The sequence below is a fragment of the Nyctibius grandis genome, chromosome 3 (assembly GCF_013368605.1).
Source record: "Nyctibius grandis isolate bNycGra1 chromosome 3, bNycGra1.pri, whole genome shotgun sequence".
Classification (NCBI taxonomy): Eukaryota; Metazoa; Chordata; class Aves; order Nyctibiiformes; family Nyctibiidae; genus Nyctibius; species Nyctibius grandis.
This window is the reverse complement of record NC_090660.1, coordinates 4,482,953-4,499,948: the sequence shown is the minus strand read 5'-3', so window position 1 is coordinate 4,499,948 and position 16,996 is coordinate 4,482,953. Positions and strand designations below refer to the sequence as shown.

The 16,996-nt window shown below is 39.5% G+C and overlaps 1 protein-coding gene across 1 annotated transcript in view; it reads left to right on the top strand.

Annotated features, from left to right (window-relative positions):
- The first annotated feature begins 415 nt into the window (after positions 1-415).
- Positions 416-16,996, top strand: part of SLC9A3 (solute carrier family 9 member A3) — a 52,187-nt gene continuing 35,606 nt past the window's right edge. Inside the window, exon 1 of the mRNA XM_068396633.1 lies at positions 416-611. Coding sequence (XP_068252734.1) covers positions 416-611 — 196 coding nt within the window. The remainder of the gene's footprint in view (positions 612-16,996) is intronic.

Sequence of the window (16,996 nt, the reverse complement as noted above, 5' to 3'; positions counted from 1 at the left end):
TCCCCCGCCGATCCCGAGAGGTGCTCAGTCAGGGCATCGCCGTCCCGCACCGCAGCCTCCGCGAGAGCGGCGGGAAGGCTCCGCCTCCGGCCGTTCGGGAACAGCCTGATAAAGGCAGGTGCGGGCAAGCAGCAGGACCCCAGCTCGAAGCATCTGCCCATGCACAGAGCCCCTGACCCCCTCCTGGGCTACCCCGTGCGAAGCGGCACCCGAGCCAGCCGGCGCAGCCGTGCCGACGGTGGCGGGACAGGACCCGCTCCGCCGCCTGCTGAGCGCACCGGGGTCCCGCGGGCCGCAGCCCTCTGCCAAGGGACAAGGACCTTCTTGCCCCCAAGGACCTTCTCGCCCCCAAGGACCTCTGAAGAGGCGGATCTCTCCGGGAAGGGGAAGCAGGATTTTGTAGTGTGGCTTGGAGATGAGGCAGGTATCTGGAGTGGGGTTCCTCCTGGGGCTGATGGCTCTCCCAGCGGCGCTGGGACAGAGGAGCTCAGGAAGCCCTATAAATAGCAGCCAGCCTCAAAGCTTTGCCGTCGTCTCTTTCAAATGGGATCACGTCAAGGACCCTTATGTCATCACACTCTGGATACTTGTGGCCAGCTTGGCCAAAATCGGTGAGTCTGGAGTTATGTATTAATGCATGTCCTCTCTTTTTCCCTTCCCCCTTCCCCTTCTCCCACCCGACGTAAATGAAGAAAGCTTATCATAAGTCCGCTGACTCGTTTTCAGGGGGTTTACTGTACTCTGTCCTGATTTCATAATACTGCCCTACGCAGCGCTTAGCAGTGTGATTTTGACCTGCCCCAGTGATATCCTAGTTCGTTTTCAGCGCCTAGGACTGTGGCTTCTGCATCTGACTCCTTGCAAACCCTTGCAATTCCTTGAACCCTTGCATTACTGTTGCTCCTGGGAAAAACTTTTTACAGAAGTGAAACAGAAATCGGGCCTTATTGTTTATATAATACCTATTCCAGTTTATGATATGCTATTCTCCTGCTTATGATCGGTAGCTATATTGGCCAGCACCATCAGAAAATAAACACTGCAAGCTACACATATGGACTTAGCATTTTTTGCTTTGCAGTGCATAGCTGAATTAGTGAAAGAGCATAACTTACAGATAAAGGTAATATGTATTATCAGACTATCTGAAGCAGCTGAAAAAAATGTAAGCTTTAGAGCACACAGAATTTTCTTCAAGAAGTTGAAATCAGTGAAAAGCAAGGACTTAGTCTAACTTCAGTGTAGTTTAAGCGGATTTGTATGAATGCCCTAACTCTTGTGTTCTGGACTTTGTGAGTTTTCCAAAAGCAATCTTATATTAATAACACTGTTTGCTGAACTGGAAGAGTCACTGTTTAATTTGAATGTATTTTATTTGCTTGATGCTATTATTTTCAGTCCTTCTCCCTTTGGATCTAAAAACAGACCTCCAGTTTGGCTGACATTGAAAATGTCATTTTCAGTTTTCAGTAAACCATCTGTAAAATCAGTCTCAACTCAGAAGCTATGATCAGCTGAAGCTGAAAATCCTACTCATACTTTTCTGTCCTTGTACTGTTGATACTAATTTGGGATACCAGACTCACATTCCATGGATTTTGCATGTCACAGAGAATGGAAGATGTAAAAAGGTATACTCAGGTATATACTGTCTAGCACATAAGCTAAACACAGTAAGACTTAGGTGAAAAATGCTGTCTCCAAATCCAGATAAAGTGTTTTAAAAATGAGGAGTAAGTTATGTAGAGGTGATATGGTAAAGCATTTTTCAGTGATAACTGCATCTTGTGTTTTCCTTGCTTAACCATAGATATATAACTAAATATCTTTATCTGAATCACTGTTGGACTACACCTTGCAAATAGTTTGTGTTCAGATGGCTGCTGCATTTACCTACATTATGTAAAAATACAGTTTTGTTTTAATTCACTTCTGTTTGTGGGTTATATCAAGTAGAAAGATGGGGAAACCAGATACAGGAAAAAACAATGACAATGTTGAGTCCCTATAAAATTGTGTTGGCTAATACACAGGTTGCTCATTTGAACCTTCTTTTTGAGATACTCTTCTAAATATTAGCCCCCTGTTTTATTAAGGCTTTGCTGCTTTGTACATGTGCCACAGTTGTATAGAGTAATATTATTGCTGCACAACTATATTAGTGCTGTGTCAGAAACCCAGTGAAACTAACAGGACAGTTAGATTGTCCTGTATTTAAATTGCAATGGCCTGGATTAAGATTAGTATGGATTAAGATGAGCCATTTTACCATGAAGTCTTCAGTACAAACTCTTGATAAAGCACTAATTGTCCTTGGAGTTCAGGAGTTGAATGTTACTGGTTCTGTTTTTAAATTCTTTGCAATTCTTTCACAGTTGTACAGAGTGTGTCACTTACTAGTAGATAGTATCTATCATCAGCTACATCATTTTTCTTCCTCAAAGCTCTCATGCTTTGTTCTTTTCTCTCCCTACGTTTGTAATTGCAATCCAATACTACTCTGGACATTGTCTCTGAAGAAGCAATGGATAACTGCTGTATTCCACTGAGAGCCTATGGATTATCCTGCGTTCCCCACCAGTCACAAACAAAATACAGAAAAGCAGAAATGTACACCCACTGTTCAACATCTTATTAACGAAGGAAGAGTGAAGGTGTTCATATAAGCCAACGAGAAAGGGAACTGAAAAAAACCAGCTTGTCAGCCTTCTACCTGCTTTAATGTGTCAGGGATTCTGGAAAGTAGACCAGAAATCTATCAGATTTTGAATGGCAAAAGTGCTATGCTGAATCTATACATTCAAAAAGGAGACAGAAAAGAAATGAGGAAGAAAATACAGAACATCTGCCCTTGTGTCTTTTGCTTTACTACCTGAAGGAGGGCAAACATAGTGGAGTCAAAATGCTGGTTTTGCTGTGGATTTTTCAGTGTGCGAGGAGCTGTTCTTATACATGCAAACTCTTCTTCATGGCTACAGAGGTTGGGAGAGCTATTTTGCTGACCAAAAGAAGCAAAGGGTTTTCTGGGAATTGCAGTTGGTAGCTGGGGATAAAAAGCGTATGAGAATACTTCTCTTGCATTAGAATAACCTTAGGGTTTTGTGTGGGTTTTTTTTTTTTTTGTTTGGTTGGTTTTTGTTGTGGGTTTTGTTTTTTTTTTTTAAAGTTTCAGTTCATGATGCTATATGGCTGGGAAAAAAGTGGATTTAGTAGGAGATTCTTGTGGATGTTCTGGGACTTGATGTTCATATTGTGTACCTTCAGAATGTAAATTGGTGCCTACAAGGTATTCTGCAACATAAACTATCGTATGTGAAATCTCGTAAGCATCCCAAATACATGAAGAAGAGCCTATTGTTTTGGGCTTTGTGGGAAGGAAGCTGCTAATTTATTTTATTTTTTTTCATGTGAAGAATACTTATGTTTCTTGGGCAAGTCTGAGTATTTAGACACAAATAAAACAGTGGAAGAAGAGTCTTCATACAGTTAGTTTTCATGCACTATAGGAATTAAATTGTGTCTACTATGAAACTTCTCATGCATCTCAGTGTACTGTTTTACATATTATTATTGATTTGATTTGACCCTCTTCATTTGAAATGTTCCAGCTCTTCATTCTAAGGTACACAGTGTTCCACTTTGGCTAATGATCTTTATTTCCTCTTTTGATAGGCTCTCTTATCACCACAAGTGAGTATCATTACAGGATAAGGCCAATAAACTACTTGCATGTGTAAAGCTAAGCCAGAAAAACATCTTGTCTACATGAAGAAGGTACATGAGGTACAGCTGAGAACACTCCTAGTGGACTTCAGGTGTCCGCTTCCTGGTACCTCAGTTCTTCAAATGAAACAAGCAATACCAATGAAAAAAAAATACAAATACATACATCTATGTATATATATATATAGATGAGAGCATTTCCTACTGTAGCTATGTTGATAAAGGATGTAACATTTTTAATCAACATACTTGCACAGTATAGTTCTCATTTAAGATTGAAGACATGCACAGCCTTGGACATGCTGTTTAAGTTCACTTCGTCATCTGCACTCCTCCTTCTTTATATGTCTTTAATAGACCACATCTTGAAAATAACCTCTTAATAAACAGATATGTAGAAGATACAAACAGTGGCAGGAAAGTCTGCTACAGAAAAAGCCAGAAGTAGGAGGGAAATCAGAAAACAGCTTTGGAAACAAGTAGAAGGAAAGGAATAGTCAGCTCAGGAGCTAAAAATGGGCAAGAGAAGAAATAGTTTAAGCTCTGAATATTGTACACAATTTTGTGTGAGGATATTTCTGAGGCCATGTCTATTGCAAAAAAAAAAGTATGCTTTTTACTTGGAGGATATCCACTGCATGCTTCTATACTTGTTGAAAATCCTAGGATACAGAGAGAGATTGTATTTATATTTTCATTGGAAGTTATGCTGGGGAACTTGTAAAATTCCTACTTGTGGTTTAAATTCTTCTGTGTACTATAACATTTTTCAGAAGGATAGTTAATTACTTGTTCCAAAATAATATCAAAAAAACCCTACAAAGCAGTCTTTCTGTCTGTTTAGCCCCCTGAACTTGCTCAATGTGGAGCAGATAAGCAACTATAAGAAACGGTGGGAGAGTGAGTGACTATGAACAGGAATGAGGAAAGGTACATAGCCTTTTCATTATCTACGAGTCAAACCTCTTGCCAACTGTTTTTGTTGGTATAGTTTATGCTGAGTCTAAGAATGTCACAAAAGCTTTCTTTTTTTTTAATGTCTATGCAGTTGCACACAAATTCTAAAGGCTTTTATATTAGAAATTTAAAAATGGGAGTGAAATTTGAAGCCAGGGCAGCTGGTAAATCTGTCTTCAGGAACGACACAATGCTTTGGAGGAGGGGGAAGAAGTGGTTCATTAACAATGAACAATCACTTAGGAGAAGGATGGCCTGGTGATATCTCAAAAAGATATTGTGTCAGATGGACTTGTTGAGTCCATCAGCTCTTGAGACCCCAGGAGGACACGAGCTGTAAAGCACACTGTATCTCTAAGCTTACAGAGGTCTGTGTTCCTACAAAAGCTCTAGTTTCTGCACGCCCAGGCCCATTCTCAAACTACTCTGAGAAAGGAGCTATTTTGTCAGAGTATTTTGTTAACACAAACAATTGCTGTGGAGAATTTTAAGCATGTTAGGGATGGGCTAGGGAAGGAACTGTGAAAGGCAGGTCTAACAACCCATCCAATTTAGATTCCTGGGGCAATATTTTCTTTGAAGAAATCAATACCCCTCCCTCCAAAGCAAACTGTCAAGACAAAAGCCCATTTGACTCCCAAATTTCTCCTCCTGACATCTTAGCACTAGTGAAAACTGTCAATTACTTAGAGAAAGTGATTTAGGGTATTGTTTTAATAAAAGAAAAAAAATGTGCGAATAACTCTTCTGTTGGCAATTTTTCAGTAAATAACATCTTTAAGAAGAAACGTTGAAGGACGCTTAGCAGAACTTTATTGGAAGTATCTAAATGAAAATTGAGTCAGAGGCTCAAATAGTGAGGATACCACCAGACCTTTCAAAGGTCAAACTACCAGCCTTGTCATGATTGTAGTGCTTATTAAAAGCTGTTTTGTTAGCAAGTGATAATATGAAAAAGGATTTTGCATTGTGACTAGGAAGACTGGATCTGGGTACCTTCCCCCATATTCTGAATCAGATAACAAGGGGAAAATATATCTTCTACTTTTATTGTGAACTCAGTAGAAGCTGGAACAGGTTGACATACTTATAAGGGAGGCATATGCATTTCCTTCCTGGATATACCCTTTTATTATCTATCTTAAAAACAATTACACAGAAATGATATAAATTTTTGCTGGCAATTATGTTATATAACTGGGGTGTCTTCGTTTTAGTAAGATGCTGTATTTCCTCTTGCAAAGCGCTGTTAGAATACCTGCGAGCTGGGAATCTTAACCACTGTGAAATCTCTGCCTTCTAAGGATTTACATTTTGTATGCAACATTTTAGGCAGTTTAAAAGAACATTTACAACACAGAATAACAGCTTAGCATTTCCAGTCCTAGCAACAACGAGGACTAATTTATGATCTGTAAATGGATGCCTATTTCCACATTTTATTTCCATTTTACTCTTGTACCTTACTCATCCTTCTCCTGTCCTCCCTGCCTCCCTGAAACACACATCTCTCTTCTCCCCCCTCCCCCCTCCAAGTCTTGTAAGTCTCAAGTCTTAATTATTTAGAGTAGGGAAGAAGATATCAGGACAGTATAATTCGACAAGATTCAGATTACTTCCCCTGACGAATAACAAATGTACAATGGCAACTTTTGTGAATTACATAAGAAAACAATGGCATTTTGAGAATGGCCCTGAATTGAATACAGTTCAGGCATGCATACCTAAGAAAGGATCTCTGCCATCAATTACTTTCAGGCACCTGTGTGCAAAGTGCTCGGCGTTCTCTGCAGAACAATGGAATCCTTTTAATACTGTAGTCTTAGGGTTGTTGAAACCATTGATTTACTGTCTTCAGAGCTAAAGCTACTTATTACTGAGTGATCTACAAACCCCCGAAGAGACTGTAAATCTCTCCTGTGATAATGCAGCAGACCACAGGCCTGCAAGTAATAAGTGCAAGCAGCAAGCAGCAAACCCTTTCAGGTGTACACAGGTTCTTCAAGGGAAAGGCTTTGTGAGGTCCCCTTTGTTTTTGCGGAGCTTTGTGTGTTAGAGACGCTTAGCAGGGAAGCTGGTATTGGAAATTCTGAATTATTGCTTCGACCTGGCAGTAAGAAAGTTGCATTTCCAGTTGTTTTGACTCATACCACCAGAAGTCTATAAAAAGTCAGTGAGTTTCACCACCAGTTTGCTTAAAGAAATGTTCTGAATTCAAATACAAAACTTCTTTCCTCCCTATTTACCATGTTTTACTTGATCTGAAGTAACGGGGTAATGGATTATTGAGTTCCTCTCTATCTTCTGTATGGCTCGTTCTATTCCAAGATGAAATGTTGAGCCCAAAGTCTTAGAAAAATATTTCTTATCTGAATACTCTTTTTGCTCTTTCAGGAAGTTGTCTCTGATTTTTCTCATCTCTCTGTAGTAGTGCAGTTAAACTAATGTCTGAAGGGACTAGGGGCTCTAATTATTCTTCAATTTGCTAACAAGTGGCACCCATTTAAAATTACAGACCATTAAAACAGTCTTGGTAAACTGTAGACCATGGCTGGTTGGCTGTGTTGTAATATTTTGATTCCTTTTATAAAACATCTTACAGAGTATTCACCCCTATGAAAGGAGTGACTTGATACCCAATTGGCTGCTATGTAAAGCACTGTAAAGTCATAAATACTGAAACTACAGACTGACAAGGAAGAGCTGATCGAGATGGAACGCAAGACCTCAAGTGGAAACATTTTTAATTAAGGCATGCATATTTAATGTTTATTCATGGAAGAAGAAAATTGGAAGAAATTCTGAAAGGCCTATGCAAAAGCGGGGTTTTTGAGTAGATAGATCTGGAGAGCTTTCTCCTTCCAATAACAGAAAGTAGAAGAAGTCATTCTGGATTCACTAGCGTGTGCCTAGGAGAGTTCATCTGCTTTTATCTGTTGAAAGAAAAAATGCCTCAGCCTTTTGTCAACCCCGAATGACAAATAGCAGTAGTCAGACAGCAAGAAAGAAAACCTCCGGGTAGACTGTATACTCATTTTCAAAAACATTTGGTTACAATGTTCTCTGCTTCAACTACAATTTTTTAAAAGTAGCAAAAAGTGGGAAGTGGAAGCTTTATGGATTCATTTACTTCCAAAGGCTGGGCTTTGAGGAAAATATTAAATATTCAGAAACCTGTAAAGATCTTGAGGCTGCAAGATTTCATAATGAAAGTCTCGCATGTGCAGAGAGATTTTAAACTGATGAAGGGACTTGTCTAAACACAAAACTGATTATATGTTAACTATTTTGTCATAGTTAAAACATTCTAACTCCTTTATTAAAATGAATAGTTACATTGGTTTGGTGGTATAATAGCCTAGTCCAGGGACTAGATGACATAGGTTGATACAAGGTGGCTTTATGTTAATGTAAGTACATCAGTACTAACAGTTGTACTGGAGGTATACTTGTTATGAAATTATATATAGCTGTAGTATGGAGTTATTACCATCCTTCCACTCCAGTGGAATAGCAGTACTGATGAATAACTGGATGTAGATTTTCAGCCTTGACAGCGTAGATATATGCTTAACAAATTCATTTAATAAATGTTATTTAGTGGTTTAAGTGGTTACAATATTCATGCCAGAGTGAATGAAACAGTATTTAAATGCTTGCTGTTCTGTTCCAATGCATAGTCTAGAGTTTAAGCTGCTACAGGACTTGGTTTGAATTAAGTTGCCAGATTTTCCACTGAAATAGCTCTGGTCCTCAGCTATTCCGTCCTACTTAGTTCTAGGGATGAATTTGGCACAGTAGAGAACTGAGGAAAAGTAATCTTTCAAATTGGGTCAGTCAGTGATAAGTGACTGCGTTTAAGGCCTAAGTCAGTGATATACTGCTCCTGTGATGTAACTGTCTCTGAAGCTGATGGCTAGGGAGAAACAACACAGGAATACACACATACTGTCCTATAACACAGGCATCAGTTTGATATTTTGCTGGACACTGTTTCCTATAGAGTTCACAGAATCATTGAGTCACAGAATTGCAGGATGGCTGAGGTTGGAAGGGACCTCTGGAGATCATCTGGTCCAACTTCCCTGCTCAACCAGCGTGACCTACAGCTGGTTGCCCAGGATGATGTCCAGATGGCTTTTCAATATCTCCAAGGGTGGAAACTCCACAACCCTTCTGGGCAACCTGTGCCAATGCTCGGCCACCCCCACAGTGAAAAAGTGCTTCGTCATGTTCAGAGGGAACATCCTGTGTTTCAGTTTGTGCTCAATGCCTCTTGTTCTGTCACTGGGCACCACTGAAAAGAGCCTGGCTCTGTCCTCTTTGCATCCTCTCTTCAGGTATCTATACACACTGATGAGGTTCCCCCTTGAGCCTTCTCCAGGCTAAACAGTCACATATGTGAAATACTCCAGTCCCTTAATCATCTTCCTGGCACTTCGCTGGGGTCTGTCCAGTATGTTCATGTCTCTCTGGAATGGCAGAAGCCTGGAACTGGACACACTACTCCAGGGGTGGCCTCACCAGTGCTGAATAGAGGGGAAGAAGCACCTCCCTCAGCCTGGTTGGCAACACTTTGCCTAATGCAGCCCAGGATACCAGTAGCCTCCTTTGCTACAAGGGCACATCGCTGGCTCATGTTCAACTTGCTGTCTACTGGGACCCCCCCAAGACCTTTTCTATCAGGCTGCTTTTCAGCTGGGTGGCCTCCAGCAAATATCTGGTGCATGCTGTTATTCCTCCCCAGGTGTGGGACTTTGCACTTCTCCTTGCTGAAATTTCCAAGGTTCCTGCCAGCCCATTGCTCCAGCCTGTTGAGGTTCCTCTGGATGGCAGCATGACCCTCTGGTCTATTACCCACTCGTCTCAATTTCGTGTCATTGGAAAACTTGCTGACTGTACACTCTGCCCCATCATGCAGATCATTAATGAAAATGTTAAACAGGACTGGACCCAATACTGACCTCTGGGGTACACCACTAGTTACCAGCCTGCAACTAGAGTTTGCACCACTGATCACCACCCTCAGGGCCCAGCCATTCAGCCAGTTTTCAATCCACCTCGCTGCTCATCCAACCCCTACGGCAACAGCTTGAGGGCCTATGAGGCTCTTATGGGAAATAGTGTCAGAGACCTTACTGAAGGTCCAGTAGCCACTGCTCTCCCCTCATCTACCAGGCCTGTCATTTAATCATGTAAGTTAACAAGGTGGATCAAGCATGACTTCCATTTTGTGAAGCCATGCTGACTACTTTTGAAGCAATTTATTGTCCTTCATGGGCCTGGAAATGGTTTCCAAAATTATTTGCTCTATCAGTTAGACCTGTAGATCCTGGTCTTTGGATTAGCAGTGTTCAGACATGGATGGAACTTTATCCACATCCTGCCTGGTCAAAGAAAGCAACACTTCTGCATGCTGTTTTGATGGACTCCGTATACTTTGATTAACTGGAGAAAAATCGCCTGCTAATATACAGAGGAGAGGACAATACATGGTGGCCACGATGGCGATGCCATCATGAATTAAAGAAAGGAATGACAAGGTAGCAGCATAAAATTCAGCTCTCCTCTAACCTCAGTGCTCTCTGATCAGAATGGTTCAATTTACTGATCCAAATGGCTTTCACTCGTATGTCGCCCACTGTTCTGTCTTCTCTTAGCTGATACAGTATGAGTTCCACCTCCTATTTTAGACAAACCATTCTCCAGGATGAACTGATATTCTAGTGAATAGTATTACTTAATGGGAATGTGCAGTGAGATCTATTAACTGGTAGTACCAAGCTCAAGCAGTAGCTAGCTGATCCAGCAGGAACATGTGTAAACCTGGAGGTTGTACAACCAGTACAGTTGCATCCTGCAGAACAGGATCATAGATCTGCTTCTAACTTCCAGATCTAACTGTATGCCAGAAAGCACACTTCTGTAGTCCTCTTCTGTACTAGGTAGGTATTACTTCTGGGTCTTCCACTTACCTGAATTGCAGCACTGGTACTTTGGAACCCTATCTCAGTTTCCCCATTCTAATGGGAGTTTTCTCAAGATGACTGCCTTTGTTCCCCTAAAAAAGAACCCCAAAACGAAATAAGACCAAAAAGTAAAAAACCCAAACCAATCAATCAAAAAAACCCCAAAACCTCAGGCAAAACTATGTGGGTGGATATTCTGTCATTACAGTTTGTTCTTCTCTTACAGGAAGGACCAGGAAATTTCTGAGTCCATGATAGTTATGGCCATGGTGGTCTTGGATCACTTCCTTATATGATACTCATTTGTCTCCTATATTCACAGAATCACAGAATCACAGAATCAATGCACAATCTTTCTAGTGTAACAGGTTGAGTAAGACAGTCTACATTTTAAAAAATGAACAGTTTTGTGTTGATCAGTGCACTGATCAATAACAAAAAAAAGTAGGATAGAAAGTACTATGAAAGAAAGGGCAGTATGGAAGCTACAGATGAGAGTGCTATTATGTATGTTGCATAAAAATCACGTAACTAGATTGTGAGGGAAAAAGAGCAGAAATTATGTACAGATTTAGATTCAGTGTCTAACAAATACATTTATTAATTTCTTATTTTATTTCTGTTGCTTTGTTATCATAAAGAAGATAAATATTTGACCGTTGTCAGAGGTTTTCTGTTAACATGTCTTCCATTCATTGAAAGGATTTTGTCATAAACTACTGCCTGACAGATGCTATCAGTATGTCCATTAGTCATAATCTTTTACCATGAATTAGCAATATAAGATTTTTTTTGACATTGCTCTATAGAGCTTCAAGAGGATAGCTTTTTCTCTTGGGCAATCTGTCCTCAGGGGGACTCATCCAGTAGCTCTACATGTTGTCGTGTGGACTACTGTGTATCTTAGAGGATGTTACCTTTTAGACGTGTAAAAAGAACGTGCACAGCAACGCTTATTTTTTTCCCCACTAACAAGCCATTTCTTACACAAAATGAATAGTCATCATCACTTTGTTCTCTTCAATGTTATGCTAAGTATACCTTCAAATCAGGGAGCCACCTTTCTATCTGCTACAAGTTATCCTATAATATTACCTGGGCTTTTTAAAGGTGGATTATATATCTGCCAGTTGCTGCATCGTTGCTGATCTGTACATGACTATATCTAAGGTTTTAAAAAAAAACAGTACGGTGCACCTATCCACAGTTGCAGAGTTTGAAGGGCTTTTCTATTTTAGTATTAACCTTCTTTTTTCTTTTATTTTCTATGTTCCTCAATGTCTCGTGCAGCAAAGTCTTATGATTCAAGACAAGAAGGGAAGATAGGTTGTAAAAGAAGGAAGGTGGTAGCTCACTTGGGCCGGTTAACTAAGTGGTTGTGTAGCATCCATAATAAAGCCTGAAACTTATATCCCGTAGTGGTGAAAACTTACATTGCTTATGCAGTAAAAGTGTCTGGAAAGAGAAGGCTGGTTTTGTTGCTTTCTTCTTGATAATATTTAGAAAAAAGGTCTGCACTCTTCCAAAATTTTTATTAGCAATAAAGAACATAGCAAGTTCAGAAAAGACACTTTTTTTTTAATCTTCACAGTGCGATAGATATGGCATTGAAGACAGTGAAAGATAAATGCTTTGTAATTCACCTTCCCCCCCCCCCCCCATCCCACTCAAGTTGATTCAATCAATTTTCAGACAGTCTCTGATCTGAGGATGAGGTTATTACGCTTCACATGAGTCTAAAAAAAGGGCTGTCACATTTATCAGGGAGTTAAGGGGAGCAGCAATTCATTAGTACAGGATTTCAAAAGATTAATGGAAAAAATAATATTAGCAGGAAATTCTGAAGTTTGGCTGTTCATAACACTTTCTGTTTTAGAACAAAAGCAGGACTGCATTTTTTATTTCATAGCTGGTATAAAGCCGTGTCAGTTCAGCTAGGTCTTTCTGTCAGGTTGACCCTTTTCCACTCCAGCATTTTTTTTTCCAGAACCTATCCTGGCATTTACATCTATATGAAGCTGTTACACTAATCCCCTTAGAATTATGTCCACATATATAATTTTTTTTTCAGCTATAATTTTTCTCTCACTTATGGTTTGTCTGTGTGTGAATAATTTAACTCCCTTTACTGGGCATGAGCCAGCAATGTGTACTTGCGGCCCAGAAAGCCAACCATATCCTGGGCTGCATCAAAAGAAGTGTGGCCAGCAGGTCAAGGGAGTTGGTTTTGCCCCTCCACTCCACTCTGTTGAGATCCCACCTGGAGTACTGCATCCAGCTCTAGAGTCCTCGACATGGGAAAGACATGGAGCTGTTGGATGGAGTCCAAAGGAGGCCCACAAAGATGGTCAGAGCAATGGAACATCTCTCCTATGAAGAAAGCCTGAGGGAGTTGGGGTTCAGCCTGGAGAAGAGAAGGCTCTGGGGAGACCTTATGGCAGCCTTTCAGTGCTTAAAGGGGGCTTACAAGAAGGACGAGAACAAACTTTTTACCAGGGCCTGTTGTGATAGGCCAAGGGGTATTGGCTTTAAACTTAAAGAGGGTAGATTAGGCTAGATAGAAGGAACAAATTTTTTACAATGAGGGTGGTGAAACACTGGAGCAGGTTGCCCGGAGAGGCTGCAGATGCCCCATTCCTGGAAACACTCAAGGTCAGGTTGGACGGGGCTCTGAGCAACCTGATCTAGTTGAAGATGTCCCCGCTCATTGCAGGGGGGTTGGAGTAGATGACCTTTAAAGGTCCCTTTCAGCCCAAATTATTCTATGATTACCTAATGAAGTTTAGTTCATATATATGTGGCAGTAGAAGACAAAAAGAGGCACTACTGTGCCTATACTAGGTGTAACATTTGATTCATACTGAGTTCTTACTACTCTCCAAAAATGAATTTTTACACAGATGTTTTTAGGAATATATGCAAAATCTTTATCCCATGTCAGAAGGGATCTGACTATATAAAGGACATTTTCCTATATAAAGCAAAGAATCCTATGTTGATATGACTTTGTACTGTGTATCGTGTTTAGTCTATGTATGTGACATTCTGGGATGTTGTTTTTTACTTAGGAAGAGGTTTGTCTGGTTTCTACCCTCCTTTTTTCTTGAAACAAGCAGTCATCTTCAGTAACTAAAAGGTTTGAGTTGTGAGCTACTTCAAACGCAGCTTTACCCAGTTGGGTTTTTTCCCCTCCTTTTTCTTTCTTCGCTGTGGAAAAATCAGTTTAAACTAATCTCCTTATGAACTTCTTTTTGCATGCTAACCTTTCTTATTTTTCCCTGTGTATACACTACAAAACACAAATGCATAACTGAAAACACAACTGTTTAATTATCACCTTCCTACCCCATTTCAAAATATCAAACCTATTTTCCACGTACTACATTTTGCAGTATAAGGACACTACTTAAACTACTGTTCTTCTTTCTGTTATCATCGTGTACTTCACCTCTCAAATGAGATAACGCAGGTATGAGAGTTAACCTATTACTTAATCAGAAAAGCTGTAAGGACAAAAATCAAAAGCCATGTTAAAGCACCTTGAAAGATAGCAGTATCTCAGAGCCATTTGCAAGAAAATATTAGAGTGATATAAATTAAGTTCCACTTTGCTCTTCTTAAATCTGTGGTACCTGGATTTCTGTGCAAAATTACTTCCCTTATGGGCAGGAACGAGCGCTTTCAGTAAGGAAGCATGTAACGTCTTCTGCTCTCTATTGCCTAAGCCAGAAACTCCTAGGCTTGATTGGTGAAAATGGTGCTTTCCTAACCTTCTGTGGCACAAATGGACAGAGTAGTGTGCAAGTATTGTAACATGAGGATCCTTGCCTATTTCTTTCCCACATATCACCTTGCTCAGTTCCTCACCATCTTCTTTCTGACTAGCACTACTGATATTAAAAGAGCCATTCTGTCATTAAGTAAAACTCCAGAAAGGGAATTGTATATGGGGAAGCAAGTGAGTGACAAGTGATTTCACCAGCATTCTTACAGAAAAAAAGTTTCTACTTGCTTCTCCATTTCCTGACAAAGCTTTGGATTCCCAAATCTTTCACTGAGGAACAGCCGTGTAAAAATCTTAGGAAAAGACTCTGTCCTTTATCTGTTGTCATTCTGGGCACCTTATGGCAATAGGGAGTGTTTATCTTAAAAGTGTTTCTAACTTGTTAGTTAAAAATAATCTCATCTAGAAAATCCGAGATTACCAAATTCCTAGCACATGTAAACAACATACTTGAGTTTCTGAAATTATATACAACAGTTGTAATCCATCATGAATCCATCTCTTCTTTTATCAAGCTGATGGAGCCTTTCCTCCAACATAAGGCTCTGGCAAAATTTTGAAGCCTTGCAGGGCACACAGTAGTATTCAGTTTCAGTGGAAACCAACCAGGTATGTTTTCTTAACTTCTCTCAAATGAAGTTTGTTTTCAGTTTTAAACAAGAGCTACTTGACTTTTATGATTTTTTTTTTGTTTGTGGGCATCACTGCTAAATTTGAATACCCTAATACTTATTTCATTTACTGCTGTAATCAGGAATACTTCCACTGTAATCCCATGCTATTCCAGTTGTACAAATTAAAATCTTACCAGGGTGGAATGTAGGGTGCAGGAAGCAAGGCAGTCTACCAAGGCTTGAAAAAAAAGTGCTTTCCTATCCCATGACTTGGAGCAGCCTTCATAGCTATTCCCCCTAGCCCTTAGGCTTTAATTATGTCCCGCATGCCCTTCATAATAGGCAGCAATCCTTACTGTGCCCTGCAAGAAGCAGTACTGGGCAAGATTATATTAATACGGAAATATTCAGAGATTCAGCCTATTATTGGGATTCATTAAATTATTTCTTCTTCATCTTCTTTTTCTTCTTTGTACAGTGGACTTGAACCAAGGAGAAGAACTGGTTCTGTTTTGTGTTCAGGCTTTGGCAATTCTTTATGCAATTTATCATGACACCAGAACAACGGTTTCCATATATTAGTAGTAATCCATTTCATTGAAGTTCTTTATCTGTAGGAGCAAAAGCCAAAACATTCCCAAAGGGAGACCTTTGTTTTAATTTATTTATCATATTAAAGTGAAGGTCAAAAGGAAAAAAATTTCTAAAATTCATAGTGTGAAATGAGTTAACTCAGCATTTCTTGGCATTTCTTTATTTCACTCAGTTCTCCCCATGTTACTGGAAAATAGTTTGGTATTTTAAAAACCAAAAAAATTACTTTCACTATCTGTCAATAAATTTCAATGAATTTTTGAAGATAATTTTAAAGCTGTAGCAGTTGCAATTTATACCATTAATAGAAACCAAATTCTACCTTGTTTTCATGCCCCAAAATGCTTTTTTTAAATTTATACTGTAAAATCAGCCTGATTTTTAGACCTCAGGCAATCATTTTAGTCAAAACTACCCTAGTGATCAGAAAATTACCAGTAATGTTACTTACAGGTATTGCTGACCCTTTAACATGTAATTGGAAGAGGTTATGACAGAAACATACTCTTTTTATTCTTTTGTACACAGAGTAGCTCTAGTATGTAATACCCTTCAGCTGTGCTTCTTTATATTTGTATTCAGTATGGAATATAATGTACTGACAGCATTCTAAACACAGAAAACTCATAGTAACCCTTAACCAAGTTCAGTCTGTGAGGAATATTAACTTGAGCAAGATGATTCTCTTTCGAACTTAATTCTAATACCTTTACATAGGAAATGAAGCAGTTTTATGATACTTTTGCTGTCCTGTTTTATATTCTCTACTATACTTCAAGGTGTTTCTAATGTGTACTTTGCTCTCATTTTGAAATATGACTGTTCCATTTGACTGTTCCCATTTTTCTTTCAGTACTGCTCAGTTCCATAAGGGCCAAATGTTATCACGCTTGCACTGCAGTGGGACTGCTCCTTCAAAAAAGAACTGTTTGGCATAATTATGATAAATTGTACCTGACTGTTTAAACTTCATTATGTTCTAAGTGCTTATAGAGGTAATAGTTGCTTACTCACACACTTCTTTGAATTTGACTTGGGGCTATCTTGTTATGTTATGACCTATCAACTGGGAACCTTGACCCGTATGTTGGTTGCATCTTTAATTGCTAACATATTTTGTTAATTGTTCACCTACAAAGAACAGCGACCTAAAATCTCCTGTTTAATGAGCTCATTACAATGCTGTACACTTTGTAAATGGTGATCATTACATAAGTGACAAATAATAAAGAAAGCTTTCTTGAGCTGGATAAAACCAAACTCAAACCAGTCCATCTAAACAAGTTAAATATAAAGGACTTTGTGCCTTGCTTAGGAAAAATATGTCCAAGATTAAGCATGAATAGTATTAATAG